Raw genomic sequence first — 24,750 nt, forward strand, 5'->3', positions numbered from 1 at the left:
AAAATCTCACTGGAAACCACAGTGAAGAACTTCTCAAAAGCAAACTTCACACTTCTCAAAACTGAGGTGGAATCCTTCAAAGCCCCTGAGCCAGTGGAAAATATGAATGCAGAATCCTTTACGAAAGCATTCTATGGACACCTACAGGATTGCATGGAGCATGCTATCCCAAATAAAACCAAGACTCACTCCTCCAAAGGCAGGAGACCTGTCTTGTGGACCCCGGCCATAAATAAGCTATACAACAGAAGGAGAAAGCCACTACATGACCGAGCAAAATCCCAAAAAGAGAAGGCATCACTTATCAGTACCAGCAAGAAACTACGATCCGTCACACAATCGTCTAAGGCCAGCTTCAAAAGAAAAATTGCACAAGACACTAAAGATAATCACAAGGCCTTCTTTAGTTATGTCAGAAACCTGGGAGGCAACTCCCAGATATGCTCTGAGTTAGTGCAAAATGACAAAAAATACACTGAACCCACAGACATTGCCAACATCCTGGCAGAAAGGTTCAGTGCAAACTTCTCCCCCCCTTCCCCCCAATAGAGCAAATGTCTATCCCAACAGAGTGTAGCCTTCCTGAGATCACAGATGCACAGGTGAGAGCTGCCCTCTCCAAAGCAAAAAACACAGCATCAGTGGGACCAGACGGTGTCACGGACTGCATATTACACGAGCTCCAAGAAGAACTAAACCCTCATATAAAGTCACTGTTCAATCTCAGCCTTACTAGAGGATATGTACCCAAGGAATGGCGTACAGCAACAGTGGTCCCACTCCACAAAGGTGGTGCCACAACAGACCCCGGAAACTATCACCCGAAAAGCCTGACTAGGCTGGTCTGCAAAGCTATGGAGCGTATCATCATGGAAATCATAAACAAAGACATTAGGAACCTCCAGGCACTGGATCCTACCTAATTCGGCTTTAAGGACAGATCTTGCCTCTTGAACCTGGTCGACTTCTTTGAAACAGCTACCAAAGCCATAGATGAAGGGAAGGTAGTTCACACAGCCTACCTGGACCTCTCAAAAGCCTTCGACACAATACCCCACTCAGGCATCATAAATAAGCTCACCAGCTTAAATATCAACCCCTATGTCACAAGATGGGTTGCAAACTGGCTCAGGGATAGAACCCACATGGTCAGAATAGCAGGTGCCATGTCATATTCTAAACCAATTACAAGTGGTGTCCCACAAGACTCAGTCCTGGGACCTGTCTTGTTTGATATATATTTCTCCGAGGTACAGGCTAACACAGGTGGACTATGGCTGACCAAGTTCGCAGATGACTGCAAACTGGGTGCTGTAATCGACTCTGTGGCTGACACAAGCATCCCCCAAAAGGGTCTCACAGAGACGGATAACTGGTGCCAGAGCCTTGGCCTAAAGCTAAATGCCAAAAAGTGCATAGTCATCCCCTTTGGGAAAAACTAAGTGCCCACAAATTACCACATAGGTGATAATCCATTAAGTACGGAAGAAGTAATTAGGGCGTTGGGGATCCAAGTAGATAGCAATCTCTCCTTTGGCAATCACATTGCCAAAGAGGTTAGAAAGACCTTCTATATAGCCCACGTTATGAAAGGGTTCACATCTAGATCAAGAGAGGTCATTGTGCCCCTCTACTCATCACTTATCAGGCCCATGATTGAGTACAATGCCCCATTTGGGATGTACTTTACCCGACACCTGCAGCAAATGTTAAGACCCCAAAAGTATCTCGTCAAGAGGATCAAGGGGCTCAAACTGATGCCCTATGCAGTTCGGCTAAAGAAACTCCAGCTCTACTCAGTTGCGTACTGCCTACTCAGAGACGATCTTTGTCTGACATATAATTAGGAGAAAAAAGACATAATGCTCCACCTAAACCAATGGCAAAAATATACAAATCCACAAGCCGAAATGGCTAAAAACGAGATTCCTTTAATGTATATAAAACGGTTAAAAAATAAAACAAAAATAAAAATGAAAGTCCCTTTTAGTTCATCCGATAAGCACTTTCGACTGTTGTCTTCCTCAGATCGTTATGAAGAGTTTGGGACCTGTATTTCCTTTTTAAAGATGAACTATTAACTTAACTGGCCAATCCTCAAGAAAGGCGCGAATCACAATATCCAATCCTTTAAAGCTCTCCTAAAACTAATTTGCATACTGAAAAGCTGGAATTTCCGTTTCCCGCCTTTTCCATTACACATCAATATGGAAAATAAGCGATCTGCTTCACCTTTTCAATTGGATAAAATCTGCCCTGCAGTTTTAACACGTCAGGGAACCGCCTCATGTTTAAATAAAAAAGTTAAACTCCAGGCATCAACAAAGTTCGTAAACCATATTAGAACGATCTGCTATAACTATAGGCCAGACTTTACATGAACCTTTCCGGCTAGTACAACTCACAAATGTCTCAGTAAAAAGTCAAAAGGTTAGAAAATAATCGAACCATAACATAAAACTTCTTGCTTTAACATAAGGCGGTGTGTCAGTTGATCTTGTCACTCGATCAGCGTTCTTAATCTAAATAGCGCTTTCTGCTTTTACATTAATGAATTTATTCTTATGTCTCAATAATGAGAAATAATAATTACAAAACTACAGTTTACAGGATCCTCAACATTACTTATCACAAAAAATACGCAACAAAAATTGAGCAACATAGGTCCAATAAACAAATCAGACCCTGGTTCGTGAAATAAAAATTCCTATGAGCCGAAAACCTATTGTAACCTATAGAAGTGTATTTACTTCATAGAAGAAGCTTAAAATCACATAGATGTTCCTTGGCTTATGTAAAAAGCATAAATGAAAATGAATACTTAGAATTAATTCCAATAAATTTCTTTCCCATCTTTCACAGAATGACACTTCCTACTTTTGCATAAGTAGGCCTAATCATAGACCCTATAGCTTGTTTGACTTCTCCTGTCTGAAAAATGAACAGCAGAAATATCTGAGAGTTTTTCAAGAATTTGTTTTGACTTCAGAAAGATATTCTTTACCGATGAAAAGTGTATTTATTTCATAGAGGATTTTTGTGATAACGTAAGTGTCCTTTGGCTTTCTTCACAAATAAAAATTGGTAAAAAATAAAAGTGAATACTTAGGGTTAATTCAAAGTGTCTTTCTCTTTTCTTTCAAAGGATGACATTTCCTGCTTTTGCATAAACTGATCTATTCATAGACCCTATAGCTTGTTCGACTTCTCTTATCTGCAAAATAAGTAGCAGAAATAACATATGAAAGTTTTTCACAGGGCAAGAACTTATTCTGATTTCAAGAAGACATAAAGGAAAATTGAGGTAACATAGGCATTCCTTGGCATTCGTCAAGGAAAGAAAAGAAAAGAAAAATAAATACTTGATGTCAATTCAAAAGAATTATTTTCCTTTATCCTTCTTCCATGGAAGCATGATTCTTTTAAAACTCCTTCAACTTTTCTTACAGGATATTTCATCTTAAGTAGAGTGCTTTATAAATAAAAACACATTCAAATTACCATGAATGTTCCAACGTTTCTTTCGTGTATGGTTCAACTAAATATAACACGAAACGTGACGTTCTGTCAGATTCTAAGCTTTCTTTCTGTCATATGATGGTCTCACATAGCACCTCTTAGAATGACATCACTACAAGACCAATGTCAAGATTCCATTTTTATTCATATGAATCCAAGTCAAAAACTCCAAACCATAGATCTTAATATTCATTTACTATGAAATACATCTTGTTATCATTGCAGGATATGACAAATATTAAGCTCCGCTCTAATGCTATAAAGACGTCCATACTAAATATGCTTCTTTTTCCTTTTTTCTTTCCTTTTGTACATTATAGATGATAGACATGTGCCTAATATTGACTATCTGGATTCATAATAAACTAATCATTAGATCTTATATCTTCTAGTTTTTTAAGACTTGTTTCAAAGGGATCACACTGTTCAAACCAGGAGGTTGATCTGCCCTCAGATTAATTATCCACTTTGTTTCTTTTAATTCTGTTAAATTCTCAGTATCACCCCCATCTTAGACCAGTATGGACTCTGTCTATAACTTTGAACAAAAACTTATGATCTTTATTCATATCCACATGTTGGGCCAAAGCATTATGCATGTCCTTGTTTACGGATTGTCTCTGATGTCTTTGAACTCTTCTCTTGAAAAGCTGATTGGTTTTGCCTACATAAAATGATGAACAGTTCTGGCAAGTAGCTAAATATATAACATCAGAAGTCTTGCAAGTTGCTTTAATATTAAAAATATAGTTTTTACCTGTAACAGAATGTGTAAATTGATTACCATCATCAATCATAGAGCAAATGTTGCAGTTGCCACATTTAAAAGTTCCTTTGCGTCCCTTTTCTGGACTTTTACTTTGTGAGTTGGTACATAATAATCTCTTAATGTTTTTTTAATGCTTTTTTGTTTTTTTTGTATTTTCTATTCTTATAGCAGAATCTGGGTCTGACGTATAAAGCCATGTCCAACCCAGAATTAATGGACATGCTTCACCTCAGGAAATCCAAATCCCTTAGAGCTACACGCTCCAGGGACTTGAACCTCAGCACAGAAATAAATAGGACATGCTGGAGGAACAGATTCATATCCCAGAGGCTCCGCTCACTCTGGAAGAAAATCCCAATCCATGTTAGGCAGAGCCCCTCACTGACCCTCTTCAAGAGAAATCTTGACGAGTGGATGGGAGATCGTAAGTTTACCCCTGGGATCTCTTCTGTGTCCCTGCTTGACAGAGGTACAGTAAACTAACCTTAAAAGGGCTACCTTCTGTAACCTACTATACAGAGGCACAGTCAACTAATCTAAAAGGGTGGCGAAAGCCAAACACACTCTGGCTAGTCTTATAAATGCCCTAGGGCAGATAGCCTAGTATCAACCTATGAACCTATGTATGTATATAAAACAGCTGTATATATTATTCTGTCTTCCTAAATGTAAATCACACTTTGTTTGAAAAATTTGTATTGACAACAGTATAATTTTATCCTCTCACTTTACTGATTATGTACTTTTGTATTCATAGCATCTTTATATTTTGTTCATGGTCACTTCAGGTTTTTGTTATCTTATATACTTTGTATGAAAGCTCATACTGTCCACATTGCTGAGACTGAAATTGCTCAGAATTGATCAGTGCTCTACCACAGTTAACAATCAGTAAATAAATAAATATTGCTGTAGAAATCCTCTGTTTATTAAACTTGTTAATGTCTAATCACTTAAGGATGCTCACATTAATTTTGACCTGACAGATATATATATATATATATATATATATATATATATATATATATATATATATACACACACACACACACACACACACACACACACACACACACACACACACACACACACACACACACACACACACACAAATGTTTTTTTGTTTGTACTGAGAGAGTTGAGGACCTTTAGAAGAGACTGGCTGAGATGAGGTTGAATTCTCAAGGAGACTATAAGAAGACATCGAACAACTGGAAAGGACTGGGCAATCAAAGATCATGCTAGACTGACAACATTTACATACGAAGTACACCCAAATGGGTAAAGTTAAAAAAAAAAAAAAAAAAGTTTCCCTCTGACTTTTTATTTTGTGATGTAATAGCTGCGCTTCATTTATTCGTTGTGTACTGCAAAAGTCAGATTTCCATAGGATTTGCAGAAATGTCCACAGAATTCATGGAACTGTAACACTGGCGCACACATCCTTGAGCTGTGTGCAGTTTGATAGTGTTTAGACTTGTAACAGTTTTAAACTTAACTGAATTTTTAATGCTGCAGTTATATTCATTGTGTGTTTTTGTTTTTCTACAGCATAATGAAAGAGTACCTTGAAAAATGGCTTCAGCTGATGCTCAACTGGGATTCAGGTCAAAGGGGAGGTGGCATAGATCCCTTACTCAGGCGGCCCAGATGTTTCGTACTTATGGACCAGATTTTAAGTCAGAAGGTTAGATTGCAACTCAGCTGTTGACTGTTGCAAAGTACATGTCTGATAAGACTTTATTTGAAAGCGAGTAAAGGAAGTCTTGTAATCTGATGTCTTTTTCCATCCGATTTAACTTTTGGGTTAACAAATCCAACCGGATCTGACTTCAGTGCCTTTTAGTAGCTCTGGATCCAGGTCTCTGACTCCTTACCCCAAATACCCACAATCCCTCTCTTCCTCCCAAGTAGCTTAGATCTCATTAGCTTCCTGATCAAGAAGAATGTGTTTTCGAGGGCTATGACCTATAGTCTCAGGTAAGTCTTCTTCAGAATTTTTGTACCAATGTCTACTTCAGCAGTTTTTCCTACTTTTATTGTCTTCCCTTTTCATATATTACTTAAGTTTTTTTTCTCCTCCTCCTAACACTGTTTGCTATAGCCTAATATCCTGTCTTGTAAGTTATTTCTTCTTCCTTTATAGATCTGATGTCCTTTTCATTCTTCTAAAATTATATGGTTATGGATCCGATCTTCAGATCCGATTCAGCCACATAATTCAGACTTTGGATCCGACTCTCAAGGTGCTTCCGCTATGCATAATGTCCTACTTCATCCCTTTTGCTTCAGATCTCACTTGCCACCTTCGTGAACAGATGCAGGTTCAACTGTAAAGTTTTGCTGAGTTGTTTTACTGTGAGTTAAGTACTTTTTTGTCATTTTCTAAACAAATGAATCCTTTTTCTGTTCTTGTCCCCTATTTATCGCTGGTCATTGGAGGCCTTTATCTAATTCTTTTTTCTTTTTATCTGTACCATATTTCTTTCCAGTTACCATTGTTGGTATTTCTTTTTTCTTACCTTAATGTATTTCTCCTTTTACCAAGCTGGTAGTTTTTTTCTATTATGTATTTGTTGCTTTCAAAAAAAAAAAATCACTACTGTTTTCTTTAACATCTTTGTCACTCTCTTTTTGCTACATCTGACAAACCTACAGGGTTTAAAAACTGCACTTCTTGTGAGCATAAGATCCCAAACTCGGATACCCACAAGGAGTGTGTTTGTCTGTGGGCTGGGCATTTAAACATGGCATGCAGGATATGTGCCAATTTCAGTCCTAGGGCCCTAGCGATTGAAGAAACAAACCAATCTTGAAGGGTCTTTTGTGTCCACCTTCCACTCTAGGGGTTCAAACCCTCTCTAAATCAAGCAAGTCTGCTCTTCTGGAGCACTGTAAGTGTTTTCTCCTTGAAGTCCCCTTGGACTTTGTTGGAGCTGCCGACCCTGACTAGGAAACTGTGATCTGATCTCCCTGGATCCGAAGACGTCTTCGACTCCTAGAGTGATCACTTTTGCTCCACCAGTCCCTTCCTCAGATCCTAAGCCATCGGATCCAAAGTTGAGTACTTCCTATAGGAGTGCTACACTGGAATGTGTCATTAAGCCAGTCTCTCCCACCTTCCCTGCTCAGCTTCTCCGGACACCAAAGAGGCATTCTAGGCCTTCATCCACTACTTCCTGTGGGTCCTCCAGAGGCTTGTTGGAAGCTGATTTGAATAGGATGATGTGAAAGTTCCTCAGAGCTCAGATCCAGATGGGGTTCTTGCATGCTCTGACCCCTGTCGGGTCCATGAGTATGCCCATCACATCTGAGACTTATTTCTCCTTCTCCATTCCATCTAGTGGTTTCGGAGCCCAAGGATGTGAGATCCCAAGATGTTAATCTCATCCAAGGAAGGTTTCCTCCTCCACTCTGTTTCCCTGACTGGTTCATCTTTGATACCCTCTGATCAGAATGGCTCTTGGAGCCGAAGAGTTGGTGTCTGATCCAAGGGGGTAGGTTTGGCTCCAGTTTTACCAGATCCATCCTTTCCCCTTGGAGCTTCGGCCCTGGACAGTTTGGATCTGATTCTCCCCTTGAGGTTTGGATCCGGGGGTGGCTTAGATCTACCTTCTTTGGAAGCTTCAGCTCCAAGGAGGAGGGTCGAGGCTTCTTGTGGTCCCTCAGCCTTTAAGGTACTGGAAAAGGGTGTTTTTTTCTCCAGAGAGAACCGTTGTCTCAAGTTTTGGATCCTACCTCTTTTCTCTCATTGGTTCCCAGCTCTGAGTCGGTCAGACCTATTTCACAGGGACAGCCAGTGCCAACGAGTCTCCAGCCAGTTCCAGTGGAAGAACTTCTCTTCTATTCTGACACCTTTTCAGGACATCCAACGAAAGAGGAGACATATAGGCTCCCCCATGGAGTCTCATGGAAGACGCTGATTTTGATGAAGGAGAAGGATCCCCAGATCACTACCAGATGACATCTCCTTTGAAGGTGTTCTAGAAATCCTGAAGCAGAAAGGTGGTTGGTCTTCTGTTACTCCCTCTTCTGAAGAATTGGTGTTCTTGGAGGCTTTTGTTTCTGACTCATCCATGTCTTGGGTAACGCTCCTGGTGGATGAACTTATTGATCTGGTTTCCTGCCAGGCATGGAAGTCGCTGGTTACTGTCAGGACCATCCCCACGCACCCTGACAAGTTTTTGGCCCCACCTGCAGACAGACCCCCCCACTGGAGAAAAGGAGTCCCAGTTGATGTTATGGTGATGGCGGCATCTTTCTAGTGGCCAATAACTCTGCTAGAAGAATTTCTGAACTCTAAAAATTGTCCTCCAAACCTCCCTACTTGATTTTTCATAAGGATAGAGTAACTTTACTGACCAACCCTTCTTTCCTTCCTAAGGTGGTGTCAGAATCCTGCATCAACCAATCTATTAATCTGCCTCTCTTTTTTTCAAAATTTGAAAACAAAGGGGGAATGTATGTTGCACTTGTTAGATGCTCAAAAACAGTTACATTTTTTACTCACAATGGGGAAAAGGATTTAGAAAATCAGATCAACTATTTGTCTCCTTTGCGGATGACAAATTAGGTAAATAAGTTACCAAAGTAACTTTGGCAAGATGACTTACTTGACTATATCTTTTGTCTGCAGTAGATTGGTTATTTCATTGCCAAAACCTTTAAGAGCCCACTTGACTAGATCCATGGCAACTTCGTCAGTGTTTTTATCCAGGCAATCCATGGATGATATATGTGCAGCTGCAACTTGGGCTAATCCTCATATCTGTATTACTCATTACAAGCTAGATCTGGTCTCAAGGGGAAGAGCAGCCTTTCTGTCAAACTTAGGAATATCCTTCCTTAGAATCCAGTTTTCAGATAGCTGGGGACTCTCTTCCAACTGTTGAGGAATGAATGAACAGTATCAACAGCAGATAAAGAAGTTATGTTCTCACCAAAACGTTCCATCTATGTTGTCCATTTTCATTCTTCCTCATCTCCCCTCCCACCAACTTCCAACCATTCAACAATGATTTCTGGAAGAACAAGAGTTTTTAAGGACTCCTCTGGTTCTTCTCTTGAGCTCCAGATAATGGCTTTCTGTAAGTAGAAATTGATAGTAATATATATTACTTATTCTAATCTACTAGCAAACGAGATCTTGGTTATGTTAAGGGTTGGTGCATTGTGGGTAAGGGAGAGGCTCAAGAGCTTTATGGTCACCTTCAGCTACAATAACGGCTGGTTCGGATACGAAGATCAGATCCAAACCCAACTGTTGGGGAAGAATGAAAATGGACAACACAGAACATTATGGTGAGTACATAACTTTTTTGCCCTTTTTTAATATATTAGCAAGTACTAGCTTCAGTAGATGTCTTGCAATGAATAGAAATTTGGCTTAATACTCTGTGTCAGGGAATGTATAAGATCCATATTCATAATGATTCCTGGATACTCCATGTGAGTAACTGTCAGATGGAATTTCTGTTGAATCAGTAAGACTTCGCTGGACAAAGTATGTAAGGGGAAAGCTTTTAGTTTTGTTCAAATTTAATCTTATTCCCAAGACTTTAGAAAAGTTTTAGAGCATTATAAGTTTGATCAGTGCTAGCAAGGAGATTATCTAGACATATAATACAGTCAACTGGAAACCAGGATGTGAGAATAGATTTCAAATTGTTAATAGAAATTTCTTCTGTGATGTCCTGCCATGTATGAACTATATCCAAGGCATATGCAGCTAATGTAAACAACATTAGGGAGAGGGGACAACCCTGGTGATCTTAATTTTGGATGAAATAATCCTATTTTTATTATTACATGCATAAGAGTTATTAGAAGATAGTTGTTGAATAAACTGTGTGGGGAAGTCCATAGCCTGTAACATAGCCCATATGAAATTCCATTCCAACATGTCAAAGGCTTTTTGATCTCACAGTATTACAGCTGATTGGTGTTGCACTCTTTGCTCATGTAAGAAGCTGATCAATTTTATTAACTTAATAGGAAACTTTGACAAGGGAGTACCATGATGTAGTATGTCTAGACTTCCGTACAATCTTTGACTTTGTCCCATGTAGGGAACTAATGCGCAAACTGGACGGGTTAGTGTAAGGCCAAGACTGAAAACTGAGTAGCTGCCTTATTAAATCTTAGGACACAGATTCTTGTAGTGAGAGGGACAATGTCAGAAGTTAGGAAAGTGATTAGTGGCATACCACAAGGATCTGTTTTAGATCTCTTATTCTTCATTTTGTTTGTCTCAATCATACCTGATGGAATAGAGATCAGGCTCAACCTTGTTGCTGAAGGCACAAAGATTAGGTGTGTAGCAAGTAATGAATTTGGAGGAAAGTCTAAGGAAAAGACTCAAAATGGGCAGAGATGTGGCAGTTGAGGTTCAGAGCAAACAAGTAGCAAGTACTGCACTTGGGCTGTGACAAACCTTGATGATGGTAACAGAGCAGGAAAAGGATCTGAAGGTGTTGGTCATAGCTGGATTGGAATGCTGGGTGTAGAGTGAGATATCAGAGAATGATGAGGTCTCCAGCCAGAGGAAATGATTCCAGAAGCAAAATGGTAATGTTTCCAATCTGCAGATCCTTGGTCAGACCACACTTCAAGTTCTGCATGTAGTTAGGAAGGCTGCCAATAAGAGTCTTGGAATGGCGAGGAAGGAATTTGAGTGGAGGCTAGCGAAACTAGAGCTCTTCTCACTTGGAAACCAGAAGAGATATGGAGGACATATTGGTTCAATGCTTCATATCAGGGAGAAGTGGAGCGGTTGGACTTGGAAAGACAGGGTGATGGATGGACACAGATAGCAGATTGTTCAGGTTAACTACTCAGTAGATCTCTGGAAGTATGTTTTCACAAGAGAGGGTTGAGAACCCATAGAGTTGGCCTCCCAGAATGGGTGGTTGAGAAGTAATTGACAAAGACATTCAAGAGACACATTAAAGGTGGAATAAAAGTTCTGGAAGAAGGTAGAAATGGAGAGGAGTTAGGGTGTTAAGATGTTTCAAAGGGTACTCTAAACAGACTTATTTACTTCTGCTATCAGAAAAAAATGTTGAGAACCTGGTTTGATAAGACTGCCATTTTAGAACATGATTACAGATGGACACTTTGGATACTGGTAACAGTATGGAAAAATGATGATGGATGTATTCATCAATAAAATGTTGGCAGCTTTATAAATGTTTGCTTAAAGTGGATTAGCTGTTTCAGTAGTTATACTATAATGTAGTTTATTGCCCTCTTTACATAGATTGCAGTATTAGTTGCATTTTTCATCCACTTTAGCTGATTTAGCCTGGAAATTTTCAGAACATTTTTCATTTTTTATTTAATTTTCGTGGCTGAAATTTGATTCAGGAATACACTCTGCAAGTAATGTTTCAAGAAATGCTCAAAATGGGTTTCATTCTAAATCTCAGAGTAGTACTTTTTTTTGGGGGGGGGGGGATGACACTCCACTCCTTTTTTTGTAACCTGTTTGTAATCAACTTCAAGACATCTGTACCTTTTTGGAAGGGAAGGTGGTATTCTCCTTTGCAGTGACATTAGAGGGCAAAAATTATTTTTTTTTTGTTCAGCTTTGTTAAGGTTGCCTGTATTTTCTTAATTTTCTATTTGAATCTAGTGATAGTTACGGCTGTTTATGATTGACCATTCTCCACACCTTGTCTTCTCTAAATTTAATTGGTACAAATTTATGTGACCTCTCTTGTCATTGAGCCTCACTCTAATCGTCATTCTTGGCCTGAAGATCTTGAAAGTGGACGCAGCATTTTCTGATAAAAATCTTAACAGCTGTCATCAGTTTTCACCTTTGCAACAGCATAATCTTTCACTGATGACTATTTGATATGAAGTTGATTTACCATTTTGGTCATCTGTGGCTGGCAAGAGTCGGAATTAAAAGCCATTTGGGTAAAAAAAAAGGAAAACTGCAATATTATATATCATCCTGAACATACTATTTTATTGTATTATTTTACGTTAGTTAATTCGGTGAGTTGGCTCTTTACTTTAACCCTTTTCAGTCACAACTGAAGCCATTTGGCATAGACAGCAGTTGTACATTATTAATACACAATGAGATAATAAATGTGAACAGTGTTTACTTGTGAAGACATAGCATGCATATACAGTTGAAATTAGAAGAAGCTGTATTACCTAATGTTAGTTGTTTCAAATATTAAAAGATAAGATAGTAAGTGCTGGCCAAATTTTCTTCTTTTTCCTGACAATATTTCTTATCTAAGATACTATGGGACAAGTTATATTTCATTTTTTTTTTGTAGTGAACCATTCTCCTCTCTGGTGGGAGCCATTTGTTTTCTTGAGTGCTGAGATGCTTGTCTTTAGGCCACTTATATTATCTGATGTCAAGATTCGCATCTGAAGTACTTTTCCAGGTACTAGTGTTTGTCTTCTACCACCATAAATATACTAGCTGTCTCAAAATACTTCAGTTTCCTTCAACCCTCCAAAAACCTTGTTGGGTGATTGGCTAAACTACCCATATTGAAACTGCCTGGATTGTATCTGAAAAGGACCAGTGTATGTACCTGGTGTACATGTCAATAAATGTAGCTTATAGGCATTTCTCCCACCACTGCCATCACTAATCAAAAAGTAAACTGGTGAACTGTTAGAATCCCTTTCTTCAAACATTTACTTTACAGTTTCTGTCAAATAATACTTTGGACCTAGTGGTGAGGTACCCTGTCATGAACCTAAAAAAAATCAGAAATATGTGTGTATCTGCAAAAAAAAAAAAAAAAAAAAAAAGAGGAGTACTAGCACAGCATTTCTTTATTTCAGCAAAGTCTGAAGTTTGTGGTCTGGTATTTGGAGGTCTTTCTCAGTCTGTTATTAGCAAATCCTTTCCTTTTCCTTCCCCTTTCTATCTGGCTATGTCTCTCTAAAAGTTCCATACTTATGAGCACATGCTAATTCCTTTGGCACACACTGTGATGTCACTTTTGTAGCACTGGTCTCTGCCCCCCCCCCCCAAGATCTTTCCTGCTGCTCCACACATTGGGTTTAAACCTGATGTTTTGAAGGCATTTTCACATAGTGGTTGAACAATGGCACATAGGGGCTAGATGACAACACATTATGAACAGGTTTGAGGCATGTACAAAAGCTAGATAGAAATATGAATTCTGATAAGTTTGAGGTATCAGAAAAGGAATTCTCAACAGATGCCCATTCATTGACATTCCCACTGATTATCTGATATGTTGAGTGTACTTACATTATTTTGTCATAGATATGAAAGTGTGAGCAGGCGTAGGTGTACTGCAAAGCCTACTTTAGGTGTGCAGTAGTCATAAAGGTTAGAAAAATTACATTAACATGTTTTTCTCCCAGAGCCTGTATGCCCTGATGTGATTTGCTGGCTGTCATGTATGTGTACATACTTGAATATATACTTAAATACATTTGAGAGAAACCAGTGTAGCAGAAACTCATGACTTCAGTATTTGTTTGAAGTCATTGATTCACAAGTAAAAGGCCTGCTTTTAATCTGTTTTATTATGTCTGTCTTGTTTTGTAGATTGCACATGTATTGAACATGACATCTGCCACAATTCTTTCCTTTTCCTTGAAGCCTGATGAGAGTTTGCACTCCCTCCAAGCACGCATTAAGTCTGAAACTGGAATAGCTCCATGTAACCAAGAGCTGCTTCTAGAAACAGGAATTTCCTTGGATCCCAGAAAACCTGCTTCTCAGTGTGTGATAGATGGTGTGGTATGATGTTTTCATTTATGTATTGTGAATTTTGCAAAAATGACCCGCTAAACTTGCTTAATGTTGCATCAAAACCCCAGATTAACCTGATGGGCTGTAGAACTGCTGTGCTTTTAACTGTAGTGAATGTTAACAAAATTTCATTTGTTCCCTAATTTAGGCATTAGGGTCAAGTAAAGGAGATAAGCTTCAGATCATGCAGTTATTTATTTGGGTCAAGGAAAGGAGGTGGGCTTCAGATCAAACATTTTTTTTAGTTAACGTCGGCTTCAGATCAAGCATTTTTTTGTTTTTGTTAACAAATGAAAGCATGTATGATAGGCTGAAGGTATGGTGAGTTTCTTGGTTAGGTTAGGGTGGAGGTAGCAAAACTGCAACCAAAGCATAGCAGTAAATGTCTTTTATTGCTTATTATGAAGTTGGATTAGGTGTGGAGGAATGATTAAAAATGTATAGATAAGAGGTTACTTGGGTTGCATGTGATGTAGATGTACGAATGAAATCACTAAGATATCACAACATTCATTTGAAGGAGGAATGCTTTTTTGTTAATAGTTTGGGACCCAAGGAAGAATTGCTGTGAAGATCCTGAGCATTTGAGACTTTGTGTTCGAATATTACTGTATTGTAAAAAAGTCAAACCAAGACAGCTCATAGGCTAAGAGCCTCTGCAGAATCAAGAAAACGTATGTAAACAAACTGAATGAGGCTCACCACAGCATGAAGTAAAATTAAATAAAACCACGATTGACTGCAGTAACAAAAATGAATAAGTAAGCGCTTTCACGTTTTTACAACGCTTCTTCAGACTTTCAAAGCTACTAACAACTACAACCACATTATATACTATGTTACATCTTGTACTGCTCAAACAATCATTCTATCACATGACCATTAAATTTAAAGACAAACTCATAACTTTCTATATACTGTGTGTGTCTTGTGTCTTAATAAAGCCTTCTCCTAAACTAAATATATTAATAAATATTTAATACATATTTGTATTTAATGATACAACATGTGCACAACATTTAATACTGTATAAATATGTATTGAATACAAAATTAAAACTAAGAACCATATGTATATGTAGAAATATTCATAAAATATAAAAACTTATATGAATGTAAAATTCTGAAGAGCGCATACCAGCTCATTAAAAAATGGGTATATTCTAAAATCTCAACATATACCTATATAAAGAATAAAATTACTCCTAAATCAATGAGCATAGGGGCGTGCTGCTAAAAATGGTTTTAAAGTAACTTTCTCGTTCAAACCATGCCCTCTATGGCTCTGTAGTCTTATTATCCATCTATTTTCGCTCACTTCAGTATAATTTTTTATATGCCCCAACCTATTTCTTACTATAATCAGCTCCATGACATTAAATTTGAACTTGTGGGTCATGCCTTTCTCTAATACATGTCGAGCTAAAGCATTATGTTCATCTTCTCTATTGATTGCATATAGGTGCTCTCTGATACGCTTCCTTAAACTCCTGTTAGTTTTTCCTACATAGAAACTGAACAACTCTGGCAGACAGCTATGTAAATTAGATTTCTTGACTTGCAGTCGGCATAAAAATTGAACTTATATTCATGTCCCGTGTCTGGATGTTTAAAAAAAATGTTATTGCTGTATTGTACTTTATAAACATATGATTTAAGTTTAAATATTTACTACCCCAGGAACAGAAAAGACTGCTGCCGTGGGGATGGCTGCAAACAATTGTTTTACAATGATAGCAGAAGTGTCATGCTAATGTCGTTGTCCTTCTTATGGTTGATTATGTTCAGTAGATTTAATTCAAAATTGTCTTAAGTATGGAAAGTGGACACAACTTCCCTATTAACTGTCAACTGCAGGGCTGAACTGTCCCATGTAATGCCTATGGGTCATATGTGTGAGATGTTGGCTGCTGCTACTTGGGAAGTTATAAATTCATTTTTCAATGTTGGGGGAGAGAGTAAAATGTTGTAGTCTGTGCTGCACACTGTGTAGATTGCTGTGCTCTTTGAGTTAAGTAGGCCTAAGAGAACTGATTTATACAGTGTAGGAGTGCTGTGGAGAAAGTAGACCAATGTTATTTGACTGCAGTAGTTTGAGGTAACTTGTACATTCATTATCTTTTAGTAACTTTTGTTCTTCATATCCATGACATATATGCTTTATTCCTGCTTTAACATTGTTCATTTCAGAATAGGTTTCTTTTTTTTTTTAAATGTTAATGATGCTTTATTCCACCACAAACAAACCTGTGAACAGGCTTCCTTTACATTTTTTGTCTTAGAGGTTGTATCTAAGGAAATTAGAGGAGGTATGTGGGAAGCCGAATTAGAATATCGAGAATTATTTTTGGCAGATTCTTTTGGAAGCTACAAAAAGAATAGGTTTCTGATGATGTGCTTGAAAGTTTCTCAGCATTCAGTATAATAACCATTTTAAAATTTTTGTGCATCACTTGCTCTGTAATTAGTCATCTGTCCTTGGGAATTAAATGGCTGTCCTTGTTATTGCTTCTTAAGGCAGCTTAGCCTCCTCTGTGTACAGTAGGAGCAGCAGCAGTCCTCAGCTCATACTGCAGGATCCCAGGTATTCTTAAGCAAGTTGAGTGATAAAATTGTGGCATAAGTTTACAGTACCTACCACCAGAGTAAAGTTTTTGAAGAATAAAATTGTCACATCGGTTGTGACTATTAAAATGAAGTGCTCCGTTTTTAATTTCTCCAAGTCTTTTGGGTTTCTAACACCATGACAGGAATTGACCCCATTCCTAAGTTAAAGTATGAGTAAAGTTTGTAATGTTAATATTGTTTCAGTCCCCCGATGTTAGCCATAAGTGCTCTTTGAATCACCCACAATGTGTCCAGAACTGACTCCTGCGATTCATAGAGTTACATGTATCGATAGCATGTCTAAATATGACTCTAAACGTATTAGAACTGTCTGGGTATCCTTCCATATTTCCCTTAGTTCTACCTGCATATCCTGGTATTTTATGACTTTTCTTTTGTTTTTTTTTTTTTTTTTTTAACAAGAAGCATCGTTATTAAATTATCACTAATGACATAGGAGATAAGTTATACATTTATATAAATGAAAACCAACCATATTCCCAGTCTTAATTGCAAGAATTTTACATCACAGACCATATTGATATAATTTTAGTTGCAAACATTGTACATCACTTTGTAATCTAACCAATCATTGTTGGTCATACATACTTAAGACACTGAAATCACTAGGTGTAGCAATTTCAATTATCAGTGCTACTTTTGTCCTCTTTTCATGAACTATTATATCTGGTTTACTTGCATCTCTTTTTTGAACTGTTGGTAATGGGTGATCACATGTGATATAAACTTCATCATTCTCTGTAATGCTTTGTTGCTCATGTTTACAGTGCTTCTCAGCTAATTCAGTTTTGTAATGTTTGCATAATCCCCAGTGCAACAGCCTTGTCACATTATTATGTCTTTCAGTACGCGGGCCCTATGCCATTAGTGTATCACACCCAACGGTAAGATGTGCAACTGTTTCTAGTTCTTATACTGAACCTCCATTTGTCTGTTTCTCCCACATGTTCAGTGGACTTTATAAACCAATGTATACATAGTCCACTATCCTGGGCCGCTTGCATTAACTTTTCATTATTTTTTGGTTTAAATTCATCTTTCCTTAACCATTCCATGCATCAGATCCTGATCGACATGAGGTTGTTTCAGGAGATGTCCTTCTATTCCAATGTTGCAGTATTCTAGATATGGGTTTACTCCACTTGTCTCGCGTATGTCCGGCCAGTATACAAATGTTTTCTGTCCCTTTGAGATGCTTGGGATGTCTGATGTGGCTGAGGATAACATGGACCAAAAAAGTGACATCTGCATGCACCAGTCCTCAGAACTTCTCAGCTGCCAGTCGTACGCCAGGTGCTTCTGCTATCGCTGACAATTGGAGTCAAAGAAATAAGATAAGTACCCCATTGGGGACCTTTTCAGTCCTTCTTTTTACTTGTATTGCTTATTCATGTCATCCAGAAAGTGCAAGTGCAGCCAGCAGATTCCCCACAAGGACAGCCGCAATCTGTGCCTTTTCTGCTTGGAACAGTCACACAACTCTAGGCCTGCTCCATTTGTCAGGTGTTTGTACCCAAGACCCTACGTAGCCACCTGCATGCTTTAAACCTCTACTTGAAAAATCAACACCTTAAGCAGATTGCATTAGGGATGGAGGGCTCCACTGACGTTCCTTCAGAACCACCAAAAAAGAAGGCCAAGATCTTACCTCTTCTGCTGGGCCTCTACCGTCCAATCCTCAGCACGTGGCTAACCTCAGCCTGGTAGAAGGATCTAGATCCACCACAATGGATGTAGCGGGTACCTCCACAGATGCCGCACAATCCATTGAGGCTTTACTGATGCCAGGGGGGGAAACCATCATTTTCAGAAGGTGGTCCTTTGCATTCTCCAGACCTCTTTAGACGCCTACTCTAGACCCCTTAAAAAGAAAGAAAAAAGAAAGGATATCTGTCCCTCCTCTGAAAGCATGCCTGATTGGCAAGCATTCAGCCAAAGCCTGTTTAATGCTTTCTTGGCCTTGAGTCCTACTGCTACTGTAAGTGTTAACATATCTCCACCACTCCTGAGCCCTAGGCCTCAGGCCTTAGACCCTAACATGAGGGAAGAGGAAGACTTTTCTGATTCCTCCTCTAAGGAATCTTTATCTTACACTTCCCAGATTTCTTCCCCCTTGGGGTATGGCTCCCCAGAGGAAGAATCAGTCGATCCTGACTCCCCAGCTGGGGACTTGACCTTTGGGGAAACTATCTCCAAAATGAATGACCATTTCAAGTGGGAATCCTCTGAAATGACTGAGTTCCAAAAAATATACTATGACCTCATTCAGATGGATTCCCCAAGTCCATATGCTGCCCCCCCTATCCTTCCTGCATTTCTTGATGCCTGTTCCTCAGCATCACTTAATCCAGATTCCCAACCACCTTCTCCACGCAGACCTGACAGACTTTATAAGGTGCCTGACACTGCTAAGCATCTGCTTAAGTGTCCACCTACTGACCGCCACAATCTCAATCTCTATGAACAAGGCCTCTAAGCTTTTACCCCCTACCACCATTCTCCCTGCTGACTAATCAGCAAAACAATGGAACATCTGGGTAAGAAGCTTTATACCTCTGCTACCTTGGCCTTCAGGGTGACAAACTACCAGACACACATGGCCAAGTATGCCCTAACCCTTCTAGAATCAGCCACCAAAGAATTGGCTGACATCCCTGACTTCTCTGCCAAAGGCTCACTGTCCTCTCTCCTGGCCCTCGCTTCCCAGGTTACCAGGCACTCTATAAAGTGCAGTTATGATGCTGCTGTATCTGCCCCATTTCCCTTGCCTGAAAAAGGAAATACAGTGGTGGTTGGCACAAGTGAACCACAATCCAGGTCTCCCCCTCCAACCACCTCCACCTACACAGGTCATGCACACAGATGCCTCAGGACCATGGAAGGTGTAGGGCTTATGGCAAAAACCTCACAAACTAGAACACATCAATGTTCGAAAGATGGAAGGCAATTCTTCTGTCTCTTCAAGCTTTTTTACCTTTCCTCAAGCAAGGTCCCTTGAAGATTTACACAGGCAACACCACTGTGCCGTGGTATCTTAAACAGTGAAGGACCAAGTCATACTTTCTCTGCAGACTAGCCCTTCCAGTGTGGGAACTAACCACCCCACAGGGAATTACCCTGCAGGAGGTCTACATTCCATCTGTCCACAACTTCCAGGCAGACTATTTAAGCAGAACCATCACAGACAACCACGAATGGATGCTTCACAGAGATGTCTTCTTGGACCTGGCCCACAGATGGAGTACACCTCACATAGACCTGTTTGCCTCCTCCATCAACAGGCAGCTTCCTGGCTTTTGCACCGGGATACCAGACCCGCAGGCACTGGCAACAGCTGCCGTCTTAATCCCCCTGGAAGGGGAAATATCTGTATGCATTCCCTCCCTTCCCGCTTATTCAGAAGGTCCTGCTGAAAGTCCAGCAGGACACTCCAAAAATCTGCTTGGTGACTCCCTACTGGCCCAGACAGCACTGGTTTCTCTTACTTCTACAATTGTCCAAGGGCAATCACTACAAGTTACCCCTCAGAGTGGACCTTCTCACAAACACAAGGAATCCCAGATTCCCCCACAATGGCAGCTTCTGCACCTCACCCTGTGGCTGATAGGATTCTGATCCCCTTCAGACACCTTTACAACAAGGACGTGCTCAATGTCCTGCAGGAGGCCAGGAAACCAAATACAGGAAAATCCTACCTGTTTAAGTGGAAAAGATTCACTTTATGGTGTGACAAAGGACAGATGGACCCACTTTCTAGCGAGACCCCTCTTGTCCTACCTTACCTGTGTGAGCTACTGCAGACTGGCCTGGCTCATTCCTCCCATCAAAACTCATTTGTCTGCAATTTCAGCATGCCTTCCCCTGGATCCCCAGCTAGCATCCAAACTTCCTTCTGAGCTCTTCCTTAACAGAGTACTTCATCTCGGACCTCCATGGAAACAGTCTCCTCCTCCTTGGGATCTTGGCTACATTCTTGAAAAGCTTACACACACTCCCTTTGAGCCAGCAGATAAAGCTTCTCCAAAACATTGCACTTGGAATACTGTACGGCTAGTGGCCTTGACAACCAGAAGAGTATCAGAGCTACAAGCCCTTATGGCTATTCCCCCTTTTATAGTCTTCCACAAGGAAATGGTTACTATTATAATTAACCCATCCTTCATGCCCAAGGTAGTGAATGACCTGTCCCTTAACCAGGCCATACACACCTCCCTGCCTTCTTCCCCAACCCACAGGAAATAGTGAGAGAGTACTGCACTCCCTGGATGTGCACTGACAACTCGGGTTTTACCTGCATAAAACCAAGTCCATTAGACAGGCTGACAAACTTTTCCTATCCTTACACCCTAGAGCCCTGGGGGAGGCAGTATCCAAACAGAGCACATCTGCCTGGATCTCCAAGGTCATCACCTTCTGCTACCAGCTCCATGGTAAACCTTTGCAAGGTGCAGTTAAAGCACACTCCACCAGAGCTATGGCCTCTTTAGGAGCCTTCTTTAAGGGTCTGGACACCTCTACTATTCTAGAGGCAGCTACTTGGTCTTCAGTTCACACCTTTACCAAACACTACAAATTAGACCACATTTCTAGATCCAGGGCATGGTTTACCAGGGCTATCCTTCATGGATTCCTGGAGTCTGCCTTTAGACCACCTCTCCAGTCACAGTGAGTTTTGGCATGCACCCATATGTAGAATACTGCGACATTGGAATAGAAGGACATAGAAAAGTTTTGTAAAATCTTACCATAACCATAGATGTCCATCTCTCCCATGTTGCAGTATTCCTTCCCACCCTCCTGTTAGACCGCATTTCCCTTTCTGGGTGGCATAGGATTGGCAATGCCCTCATTAGGACTGGCTCTGACTGGGGCACTCAGTTCTTGGGGCTGGTGCGTGCAGTTGTCACTTTTATGGCCCATGTTACTCTCACCAAAGTCAGACGTCCCATGCACCTCAGAGGGACTGAAAACTTTTGTATACTGGCTGAACGTACGCGAGACAAGAGGAGTAAACCCATATGTAGACTACTGCAACATGGAAGAGAAAGAGATCTATGGTTATAGTAAGATTTTACACAACTTTTCTTTTTCTGTACTTGCAGCTATATTTTTGCCTTTTCCACATTTCTTGCCTTCTCATCTGATCTTTCTCCTTATATTCTTTCTGTTTATTTTTGGCACATTCAGTTGCTGCCTGATTTCTGTCTACATCTGATCTGGTTTCCATTCTCGCTTGACACCAATATTCTTATGCTAAACTAAGCAAGGAAGCCCACTTAGATTTGTTTTCTTCATGTTTCAAAACGTTCATTATGTTTGGATCTGATGAGATCAGCAGATATGTATGCAGACCTAGAATTACAGATCTATACATGTAATACATTTCGAGGAGTCCCATACCTTCTTCAGAACGAGTGTCATCGGATAAGCATGAAGCATTTTTCTTGTTTTCCTGTCCAACTGGTCCAGTCCCTTTTGGGGCCAGTCAATTATACCAAAACCGAGTAAATTTTTGGAAGAATATAATTGTTACACCAGTTGTGTTGAAATTAAGTGCTCAACTCTGAGGACATGCCTATGTTTAGCCACATCTGTAAACTGGTGTAGTTCAGATGACTGAATTTTTAAAATTAAAATGTTGCAATTCATTTGGTTGACACCAAATGATCACCTTTTTAAAAAGTTGAACAGTTTATAAGGAGATCGTGGTACAGTGGGGATTAAGGAATGTGCCCTTTTCCCCAATGTAGTGCAATCTTGGAGTTGGTGCATATAATGTCACCATGCAAACACACTGTTTTGTTTCCTCATTGCTCAACTTTTTCAAATGTCAAACATATGGTCTCGACCATATGGGTTTCGACATTTAAAAAATTCAATCATCTGGACTGGATCCATGTAAATTGTATCAATCATTAATACCTTAACCCAGTTCCTAGAAAACCTTCACCTTTTTCAAATGATTTTAACTGAAAACAGTTACAGATTTCTTTGCATTCAAGGAATGGGTCTAGCAAAATAATAGCAACATCGCTCCATTGTTCTGTCTGCAATAGTTGAGTGATATACTGCCATAGCAGTGAAGCTTAGATCACTTCAGCTGGCCTGTGTTATTGCAGAAGAAATGAAGCTCTACTTCGAAAAGTCTCCTGATTTGCCGAGCTTCTCTACATGCTTTTAAGAGTGGCTTGGCAACCCTACAGAAGAACCTAATTTCTGCTACTTGTAAATGTGAGTGAGTGTGGAGATGCAGTCTGATCATTAAGTTGAATGATTTCAGTTTCCCTTAATCTGGTCCATTCACTTTCCTGTCTTTGCACTTAATTGGTCAGGCATCTTGTACTTAATTGCTTTGCATTGCAGTCTTTTAACCAACTCTTCGACTCTTTTGGTCCCTGCCTCCTATTTTTTTTTTCTGCTTGGGATTCATCGCAAGCATAGACCCACTGAAGAATCCCTTGAGAAGGGATGAATTTTGGCTATATTAGCTGATTTGTGAAGAGACACTCTCACTTGTGTTCTTATTACCCTCCTGCTTTCTCCCTTTGTCTGGACAGCAGATGCCTCAAGTGGCTGGTGCTGTTTGAGTTTCTTATAAGTTATAGGTAAGTATCATCTTCATCAATCCCTTTTTCCCATTTTTATTACATGGGGTAGGATATCACATGAACAGTCACCATCTTTCTTGATTCAATGACTTTCTCCTTGCCATCTTCAACATTCATTCCTGATTGTTGCAGATCTTCTTTCACATAATCTGATCTGTTTGCTGGATGTCATCTGTTTCTCTTGCCTTCTTCCCATCTGTCTGAAATCTTCTTCACTAGATTGTCTTCTGCTTTTCTGCATATGTGCCCAAACCACCATAATCTATTCTGTTTGACCTTTTCTGCAGTTGGCGCTAATTGGGCTACTGCTCTGATGTCATCATTTCTTTGTCCTACAGTGAGCATCCTACTACCCATCTCAGGTAATTCATCTCCATCACTTCTAGCTTCCTCATCTGATCTGCCTTTATTGTCCAAGTTTCTGTACCATACAGTAGTACTGTGGTTGCACCACTGTTTTGTGCACCTTACTTTTCAGCTTCTTTGGCATTCTGTCACACACTACCCCTGATAACTCGGTGTCAGTTGATGGCAGCCCCTCTGATTTTAGCTTTGACATCCTTATTCAGATTTCCCTTCTCCTCAACCACCCTTCCTGGGATACTTGAAGCTACTAACTTGTTCCATCGTTTTCCCTTCTCTCTGTTTCTCTGCTTCTTCTGATTTCCCCCTTATGCTGCTATTACAACCTTCTTATCTGTACTCAGTTTCATACTGTGTACCTTCAGATGTTCATCATGTTACTCTGCTGCAGTCATCACACTTAGGTTATCCTGCCGTCAGGCGGTTCCGCAGTCGGCCCAAGTTCCAAAATCTTGGTCCGGCGTTGGTTGCTGTCGCTTCTTCCCTGATGTCAATGCGCCAGGGGTATATAAGATGCATCCGACGCCATTTTCTTCAGTCTTGCTTGCCGCGCGGTGCCCGAAGCAGAAGCAGTTCGCAAGTGCCGGTCGGCTGACTCCTGAGATTTTCAAATTGAATTTCAGACCGAAGTCTTCATAAAGCTACGTACCCCGTTGGGTAACCTTTTCTTGCCTCAGTCCGATGTCAGAAAAAGTTAACAATTGCATTTCTTGTGGGAAGCAAATACCTCATAAGGACTTTCATTCTTATTGTATTCCTTGCCTAGGCCCAGACCACGACATCACATGTTGTCGGTTTTGTGCTAGGTTTAATAAACAAACTATTAAACGTCAGTTTGATTTCGCCCGACATTATTTTGGTAGGAAATTTAATTATACCATGCCGTCGGACCAACCGACGACCGGAATGCATAAAAAATGCAAAGATAAGGACAGGCAGCCGAAATCCAAACCGGACTCTGAGGCCTCTGCTAGGCCAGTCGCCGTTTCTCCGGTTTTCAGTGAGGCGCCTACGCAGCCCCTGACAACCGCTGATTTATAACCCCAGGCGATATCCGATTCACAAGCGGAGATTGCTAGGCCTCAACAACCTTTACCT

General features: G+C 40.1%; 1 protein-coding gene across 3 annotated transcripts in view; it reads left to right on the forward strand.

The window, feature by feature from the left end:
* The window catches only part of CHUK (component of inhibitor of nuclear factor kappa B kinase complex), a 1,226,492-nt gene that overhangs the window by 495,393 nt on the left and 706,349 nt on the right, over positions 1 to 24,750 (forward strand). For all 3 annotated transcript variants that reach the window (XM_044056797.1, XM_044056796.1, XM_044056798.1), the window contains exons 10-11: positions 5,840 to 5,975; positions 13,848 to 14,042. In XM_044056797.1, coding sequence (XP_043912732.1) covers positions 5,840 to 5,975; positions 13,848 to 14,042 — 331 coding nt within the window. The remainder of the gene's footprint in view (positions 1 to 5,839; positions 5,976 to 13,847; positions 14,043 to 24,750) is intronic.

This window comes from Protopterus annectens, chromosome 14.part0 (genome assembly GCF_019279795.1).
Source record: "Protopterus annectens isolate FY-2018-M chromosome 14.part0, PAN1.0, whole genome shotgun sequence".
NCBI lineage: Eukaryota > Metazoa > Chordata > Ceratodontiformes > Protopteridae > Protopterus > Protopterus annectens.